Source organism: Grampus griseus (assembly GCF_964374135.1).
Source record: "Grampus griseus genome assembly, chromosome: 10".
Taxonomy (NCBI): domain Eukaryota; kingdom Metazoa; phylum Chordata; class Mammalia; order Artiodactyla; family Delphinidae; genus Grampus; species Grampus griseus.
In genome coordinates, this window is record NC_139004.1 from 2,655,171 (window position 1) to 2,664,204 (window position 9,034).

The 9,034-nt window shown below is 43.5% G+C and overlaps 1 protein-coding gene across 1 annotated transcript; it reads left to right on the top strand.

Moving 5' to 3' along the window:
- Positions 1 to 468: 468 nt before the first annotated feature.
- LOC309829086 (uncharacterized protein) lies at positions 469 to 9,030 on the top strand (the record flags this gene model as incomplete). The annotated part of the gene is made up of 3 exons (XM_082664787.1): positions 469 to 538; positions 2,785 to 2,983; positions 8,433 to 9,030. The coding sequence occupies 3 exons, from the start codon at positions 469 to 471 to the stop codon at positions 9,028 to 9,030; spliced, it is 867 nt and encodes a 288-aa protein (XP_082520913.1).
- Between the last annotated feature and the right edge of the window lie 4 nt (positions 9,031 to 9,034).

Sequence of the window (9,034 nt, forward strand, 5' to 3'; positions counted from 1 at the left end):
AGCTGAATGCACTGGTTCTTAATATCTGGGGGGAGGGATCCTTGGAGAAAAATGCAGATGCACCAGATGCTCACCACCATTTCAAGGGTTTCTCAGATCTCTGACTCCCGCCTCCACCCCCAGCCCCTAAGTGTGTCCCCCATTTCCATTTTCCTCTCAGAAAAGCCTTCCCTGACTCCACTTTAAAGAAGCCCTTAAGCAGTGCTCTTCAAATTTATAAATATTTGAAATAAAATTATGTGGGTAAAACACACAAAAAAATAAAGAAGCCCTTCCCATGCACCTTACTGCATTTCAGAACCCCCATCTTTCTTTCTTCCCTGGACTCCTCACCATCTTGTTTGCTTCTTTGTTGTCTGTCTCTTCCCAGCAGAATATGACTCCATGAGGGCAGGGGCCTGCGCGTCTCGTTCACTGCTGTATCCCCGTCACTTTAAAACTGTGCTGGGCTCTGTTCCATCTTGCAAGATGGCGGGTGAAAAGGCTGAGAAGCCAGATACTAAGGAGAAAAAACCTGCAGCCAAGAAGGCTGATGCTGGTGGCAAGGCTAAAAAGATGAAGCAGGGGGCTTCCCTGGTGGCGCAGTGGTTGAGAGTCCGCCTGCTGATGCAGGGGACGCGGGTTCGTGCCCCGGTCCGGGAAGATCCCACGTGCCGCGGAGCGGCTGGGCCCGTGAGCTATGGCCGCTGAGCCTGCGCGTCCGGAGCCTGTGCTCCGCAACGGGAGAGGCCATAATAGTGAGAGGCCCGGGTACCGCAAAAAAAAAAAAAAAGAAAGTTGACATTAAAATATCTGTAAAACACACTACAGAGTTTTAATAAGCTGCAGAATAAGGAACAATGATTCCATTTTTGCCAAAAGAAGACTATGTATTTGTAAATGCAAATATGTATATAAATGCATAGAAAAGAGTTCCAGAAGGAGACACAGCAAATTCAGGGTGGTGCCTACCTCTGAGGAAGGATAGAGATGGGAGGGAGGAAGATGTTCCCTTTGCTGTTGACTTGAACCCGAAGGACCGCCTGGTATTTCTCCAGCAAAGACGGGTTTATTCAGGATCAGAAGAGAACCGCAATTTGGGGCCTGCAACCTTGGTGAACCACCGGCAAGTCTCCACATGGCATGGGAAGGATAACATCTTATAGAGGGGAAAAGAAGTTAGGAGGGCAACAAAAATAGTAAACAAAGAGTCTGTGGTTGAGTCCTAGCAGGAAAGAAGGGAATCTTTCTTCTTTCTGGTTGGGCTCAGCTCTGAATGCAGGGGTGAGAGCTCCCCCTGCTGGTCTCTCGGCTCTATTTAACTGAGACTTCTGTTCATTAATTTTTTACACTATGTATACTTCTTTAAGTTGTTTGATTTTATTTATTCCAGTGGAAATCTTTTCATGTGTCTTTAATTTTTGTAACTAAAATGCAATTTTAAAATCGAAAATACAGTGAGCATTTATGTGAGGTTGGAGAATTGGGTTTTGATTTCCCAGTGATATTCCAGTTAAACGTTGATTTAGAGTTTGTTCTCTTAGCCTCCCAGTGTAGACACGAATATTGATACGTCTTTAGCAACTGGTAGTGTTCCTGCCGTGTAGACTGCTGTGCATTTCATTAGATGTGAAGTTCTGACAACCAAAGCAAACCCTATGCTCTTCCTATTGTTCGGGCAAGCCTGTGGGAGCTGCTGGGCGGCCCAGCTGTGTGGTCACTGAGCTAATAAACTGCTACCAAGAGCCCTGGCCTTCACCCACTGGGCAGGAGCTCCATACTCCAGGCCTGCCCTTGACTCACTTGGAGTGGTTTTTCTGGCCTCTAAGGATCAATCTATTCATCAAGTCATTAAACCATTTAGTCCGAATGCCAACCTATGGTCCCTTGAGCCAATTCTTTGTCCCTTAGGTCTCTGTCAATTACCCTACCTAGGAGGGACCTTCAGGGATTCAGCCTGAGAAATAATGGGGGCCGGACAAGCACTGATCTAATTCCTAATCCAATGCAGGGTCCCCCTGAGTCTCTCTGAGACTCAGCTTCTCTTCCTACGGTAGATGTGTAACAGCTTATTTTCTATGCACCCAAATGGATTGCAGAGATGCTCATAGCACAGCCTGCAAACTGGCTTTCGCTTCTCAAATTGTCACCAGTTGGCAAAGAGATAACAAGCTTACACTACAAGATAACTCAGCTATGTCACTAAACACCCTGCGTGGTTCAACTGACTCCACTTCTCCTTCCCTCCCTCCCTTCCTCCTTCCCTTCCTATCTCCTTCTCTCTGTCTCCCTCTTTCTCCTTCCCTCCCTTCCTTCCTTCTTTTTGGAGAAGATGGTTTTAATGAAGGAAGGAAGTAGAGTACTGGATTACATCCTGCCACAAGCTCTTTGGGTCACTACGGAAGGGCGATTTGGTTAGGGGCCAACTGAGGTCAGTGTGAAGCAGTGGATGTGATGTCAATGCAGAGTGTGGTTAATATCACTGAAGATAAAAATAGTAGTCCAGTTACTTACCATTCGTTTGAGAATCATGCAGAGATTACACCAATGACCTTCAGTACCTGTGGTAGTACGAGCACACCTGCTTTGTTCGTTCATTCACTCATTTCTTGCTGTGCATCTATTAGATGTCTAGAACCAGGCTACGGTCTAAGTGTTGCTCACTGATATTTTTGGAATGAAGAAATGGCAGAGACCTCAATAGCAATTAAGTGGCACAAACAGTCTTTCTCAAATTAATGGCATCTTTGCTGTGCAAAGATGGAAAGGAACATTGAATTGTATTAATGATTGTTCTACGACTAGGTGAGAATTCTGAATTCTCTGGCTTAGAAAGGATCTTAGAAAGACATCGATTTCCCAAAGAGATTAATCTGACCCCCAAACCAAGCAGTATGCCCCTGTGGAGAAGAAAAGTCAACAACAATGCAAATCAGGGGTGGAAGAAATGCCATGTGTGGAATAAAAACACAAAGGAGCCTCCAGTGTCAACCATAGTTGGCAGGTAGGTGCCTAATTTTTGTCCTATGCAGGCATATTTAGAGATGGATAGGGTGACCACAAACCCTCTTTATGCCTTAAAAAGCTAAAAAATGACTTAATGTTGTCTTTGGCATATACGGTGAGTGTGAAAACAAGCATTGCTCTGTATAAAAGCACATGAGTCCCGTTTGCACACCTCCCCGTGTCTGCAGGAGCCCTCATTGGGAGAAAACTCATGGAGACTGGAGCAGGTGCGTGGGTTCCCCACGGGCCATCGCATTCCAGGTCAGTGAGCAGAGACCTAGCAGGGTGGAGAGGAGGGATTCTTAGGGACCCAACCACCGAGCTGTAGGGCTTTTATGCTGCATGAGTTGGGAAGCACCAGCCCACCCCAAGCATGACCAGGACGTAGGATGACATCATATGAGTGGCAGAACTTCGGCTTCACACCTAGTCTACAAGATTTCTTCTTTTAAACGTAAGCACGTACAGCTATAACATTTCCGCTTAGCACTGATTTGACTTTATCCCACAGGTTTTGGTATGTTGTGTTTTTATTTCATTTGTTTCATGATATATTCTAATTTCCCCTTTGACTCATTGGTGGTTTAAAGGTGTGTTGTTTAATTGCCGTATATTTGTGGATTTTCCAGTTTTCCTTCTGCTGTTGATTTCTAGTTTAATTCCATTGTAATTAGAAGAAGATATATGATTTTACTCTTTTTAAATTTAGGGCTTCCCTGGTGGCGCAGTGGTTGAGAGTCCACCTGCCGATGCGGGGTACACGGGTTCGTGTCCCAGTCCGGGAAGATCCCACGTGTCGCGGAGCTGCTGGGCCCGTGAGCCATGGCCGCTGAGCCTGCGCGTCCGGAGCCTGTGCTCCACAACGGGAGAGGCCACAGCAGTGAGAGGCCTGCGTACGGCAAAAAAAAAAAAATTATTAACACTTGTTCTGTGGCCAAACATATGATCTTTCCTGGTTAATGTTCCATGTGCACTTGAGAAAAATGTGTATTCTGTTGTAGTTGGGTGGAGTGTTCTGTACACATCGGTTAGGTCCAAGCGATCTATAGTGTTGTCCAAGTTCTCTATTTCCTTATTGATCTTCTGTCTGATTTTCTATCCACTATTGAAAGTGGGGTATTGAAGTCTCCTACTATTATTGTAGGCTGTTTCTCCCTTCAATTCTGTCAGTTTCCTTATATATATTGGAGTTCTAATATTAGTGTGTAAATGTTTATAATTGTTATATCTTCTTGCTGTCTTGACCCTTTTATCATGATATTATGTCCGTATCTTGTAACAGCTTTTGAGTCTATTTTGTCTAAAATAAGAGCCATCCTCCTCTCTTTTGGTTACTATTTGTATGGAATATCTTTTTTTCATCCTTTCACTTTTAACTTATGCATGTCGCTAGATCTAAAGTGAGACTCTTATAGGCAGCATATAGTTGAACCTTGATTTTTTAATCCTGTCAATCTGTGTTTTTTGATTGGAGAGTCTATTTAATTATCAATAGGGAAGCACTTACTTTTGCCATCTTGTTTCCCGTATGTCTTATATCTTTTTTTTGTCCCTCATTTCCTCCATTACTACTTTCCTTTGAGTTGAGTTGATATTTTTGTGTTGACACATTTTGATTCCCTCCTCATTTCTTTTTGGGTATTTTCTATGAATATTTTCTTTGTGGTTACCACGGGGGTTACAGATAACATCCTAAAATCATGATGATCTGTCTTAAACTTTTACCAACTTAACTGCATACAAAAACTACTGATTTACAGCTCTGCATCTCCATTTGTTATTTTTTTTATTTTTTATTTTTTGCGGTATGCAGGCCTCTCACTGTTGTGGCCTCTCCTGCTGCGGAGCACAGGCTCCGGATGCGCAGGCTCAGCGGCCACGGCCCACGGGCCCAGCCGCTCCGCGGCATGCGGGATCCTCCTGGACCGGGGCACAAACCCGTGTCCCCTGCATCGGCAGGCGGACTCCCAACCACTGCGCCACCAAGGAAGCCCTCTCCATTTGTTATCGATGTCACAGATTACATCTTTATATATTATATACCCATTAACATAGATTTATAATTATATCTTAAGCATTTGTCTTTTAAATCCTGTAGAAAATAAAAAGTGAGGTTACAAAGCAAAATTACAATAATAGTTTTATATTTGTGTGCATGTATTTACCTTTGCTGGAGAACTTTATATTTTCATGTGGCTTTGACTTACTATCTAGCATCCTTTCATTTCAACTTGGACTCCCTTTAGCATTTCTTGCAGGGCACATCTAGTGGTAATGAACTCCCCCAGATTTTGCATAGGAATGTCTGAAATTTCTCCCTCATTTTTGAAGGACACTATTTGCCAGATGTAGAGTTAGCAGGTGACAATTGTTTTTGTTCTTTCAGTACTTTCAACACATCATTCCGTTCCCTTCTGGCTGCTGAGAAATCTGCTCATCTCATTGGGGATCCCTTGTGTGTGATGAGTTGCTTTTCTCTTTCTGCTTTCAAGATTCATGCTTTGTCTTTGACAGGTTTGATTATAATGTGTCTCAGTGTAGGTCTCCTTGTGTTTATCCTACTTATAGTTCATTGAGCTTTTTGCATTGTATATCATGTCTTTCCTCAAACTGTGTTAAGTTTTTAGCCATTATTTCTTCAAATATATTGCTCTGTCCCGCTGTCTCTCCTCCTCCTGGAATTCCCATTGTGTGCACACTGGTCGCTTGACGGTGTCCCATAAGTCCCTTAGTCTCTGCTCACTTTTGTTCTTTCTTCTTTTTGCTCCTCAAACTCAATAATTTCAAATGTCTTTAAGTGCGCCGATGCTTTCTTTTTCCTGTTTGAGTCTGCTGGTGAACCCCTCTAGTGAATTTTTCAATTCAGTTCTTGTAATTTTCATCTTCAGAATTAATTAAAAAAAATAATTTCCATCTCTTTGTTAGTATTATTTTGTCACACAGTGTTTTCCTGATTTCCTTTAGCTCTTTGCCCATGTTTTCCTTTAGCTCTTTTGAACATATTTGACAGTTGTTTTAAAGTCTTTTTCTCGGAAGTCTCATGCCTGTGTTTCTTCATGGACTATTTGTGGAGATTTTGTTCCTTTGAATGGGTCACGTTTCCCCGTTTCTTGGCACGCCTTATGACCTTTTCTTGAAAACTATGCATTTGAAAGAACAGCCACCTCTCCCAGTGCTTGCACGCCACTGTGCAAGACCTTGAAATGGTGGGCCCATGAGTCTTGAGACCAGCCCAGGCCTTTTCAGGTTTAACTGGGCATGATTCCTGTCTGAGCCTGTGTATAGGTTTAATTTTTGGTTTTGTTTTTTTTAATCCTGCCCCCCCACCCCCCAACTGCTTTTAAATGTCTTCCCAAAGAGTCTCATTCCAGCTTCTTCTTAAATGCTCTATTGTCTTCCTCTGCTTGTAATCTCTTTCTCTGCATCCACAGGTGTGCAATCAGCTTGTACTTTTCACGTGTTTCAGTGCCTTCTGTGGCTTCTAGCCCAGGACCCAAACTATGCCAATGTTTCCATCTGAACTTTGAGTCAGGCAAGACAGCAACCAATCCCTCAGGCAAGCCAGACAGGCCAGCATGTTGCAAACAAGTTCCAGTCTGTTCCTTCCATCCCAAGAGAAGGAAGTGGGAAGCAGACTAATTCCTTCCAACCACATCACGCAGGGGAGTAGGTGGGGCAAGAGTGAGTAAGTGTCACAAAATCTCCTATCATTTTTAATGTAACTTATTTCTTGGTTGGACATTCACTTGTTTGCTGTAGATGTCTGACGGGTTTCTGTAGTTACTTGATGTTTCTGTTGGGCGATGAGGACCTGAACTTCCAGCTTCTTGCTGGTGTCCCTCTGATTATTTTCCTAGCATTTCTCTCTCTACGTCACATTGCTTAGCTTCTGTTGATTTATCTTCTAGGTTCTTTGACTCCTTTGTCATCTACATTCTGCTAGAGTCCCTCCAGAGAATTTTTTTTTTTGCCACATCATGCAGCTTTTGGGATCAAACCCGGGCCACCACAGTGAAAGTGCTGAATCCTGACCACTGGAATACCATGGGATTCCCTAGAGAATTATTTTTAAATTTCAGATTTTCAGTTCTAAATATTTTATTTGGTTCTTTGTGTGTGTAGTTTGTTTCTCTGATGAGAATTCATGTAGTTTTAATCATTTCAAGTGGGTTTTTCTTTACCTTGTGGAGCACAGTTATGAGAAATGCTTTAAAGTCTTTGTGGGACAATTCCAACATCTAGGTCATCTCGGGATTGACGTGTGTTGTCTTTTTTCACCTTAGTGTCCACATTTTCATGGTCTTTTGTATGTCGGTAATTTTGGATTGTATCATGGACACTGAATATTATGTTGCCTGGAGCCTGAGTTTGTTGAATTATCTGGAGAATGTTGATGGTTTTGTTTTAGCAAGTAATCAACCTGCTTACGTTGAGACTATAAGCTGTCTTGATCTTGTGTTAGTGGTGCTTAAATTCCCAGTTTACTTCCCAAAGCCTTTACCATGTTGGTTTGAGCCTGTCCCACTTGTGAACCTAAGCTGTGTAGGTTTATACCTAGAATTAGGGGAGCACCTCACTCCTTCTCTGCTCTGGGATTCTCCTCTCCAGCCCCAGGGAATCCTTCTCCTGGTTAGAGAGATGTTCTTCTTGGCCTCAAATTTTCTTTTGCCAGTCACACCATGGCAGCCACTGCACTGCTGCACAGTTGGGCCCGCCTTTGGGGCATATGTCCCGCGCTTAGGACAGAGGTCCCAGCAACTGTTTCCTAACGTCCCACAACCTCAGGAACTCACGGGCAGATGCTTCTCCACATTTTGATGCCTTACCACAATCCGTCTGCTTTTGTTTAATGTCAGCATCCTCAAGCCATTGTTTTTCACCTTTTGTCCAGAGATGTTAGTTGAAGTTAGTGGGAGGGATGGGCGGCTCATGGGGACACAGTGGGGCTGGGACTCTCTGACCCTCACTGGGACTCTGACTCTGGAAAAGCTACTTACCTCTCCATGCCTTGGACTCCTTACTTGTAAATGGGCAGCAGCAACAGTTTACCTCATTTTTAATTCTGGGCATTGTTTTTTGAGGACAAAATGTGCTTATGGGCATTAAGCACTAGAAACAAATAGTAAGTGCTCAGTAAACACGACTGGGTTATTACTATTAATGTATTTCCTGTAAGAGTGAACACTTTGGGTTAGGATTACTGGAATAAAAAAATTAAGAATTAAGAAGTCAGAGGTTCGGTGGGTTGGCTATCTGGATGCTGACGCTTGAAGGAGGTTAAAAAGGAAGGAGGACATTTAGAAGAGCAAAGTCTTCCACGCCAATCCTACAGCCACTGGAATTAAACTCTTGTCAGGTGATTCATACGGCAGCCATCGAAACAGAGTCACAAGGACGGTTAAGGCAGCTTTCAGGGGTGCTTTTTATAAAGTACCACATTGAACGAGAATGGAGGCTCCAAGACAGACGAGGAGATCATCACTGATACAGAGCATCACTTCCAATGAAACGGTCCAAGCCCTTCATCCCTTTTTATCAAATTATGGGGGGGATGAAACTAAGATTCTAATTCATCCTCTAGTAATACTGCTCCCTCTGTTTGATCCCCCTGCCAGACGGCTGAAAAAGAACATGCGACCCACTGAAGATCTTGACTCGGTCATCCAGAGACTGTCGGTGTTTGGGCCGATCAAGTCAGTGAGCCTGTGTGGACGGCAAAGTGCAGTAGTGGTTTTCGAACACACGGTCTCAGCCTGCAGCACTGTGAATGCCTTTCAGAGCAGGACGCCGGGCACAATGTTTCAGTGTGCCTGGCAACAGCGATTCATAGCGAAAGACGTAAGACTCCCCACTACCAAAAACCTACGTAAATTCTCAAAGCTGGTTTCACATCATTTGTTTTTCATCAGGGCTCTAGTGAAGTATAATTATCAGAACTGGTATTTTAGCACTGAAAAAAGGCACAGCGAGGTTTACTTAGTTCAGGAATTGGAAAGCAGAAATAGTAGCACATCCCTTCCTTGGAAACGCTTAGCTTTGATGTGATGGC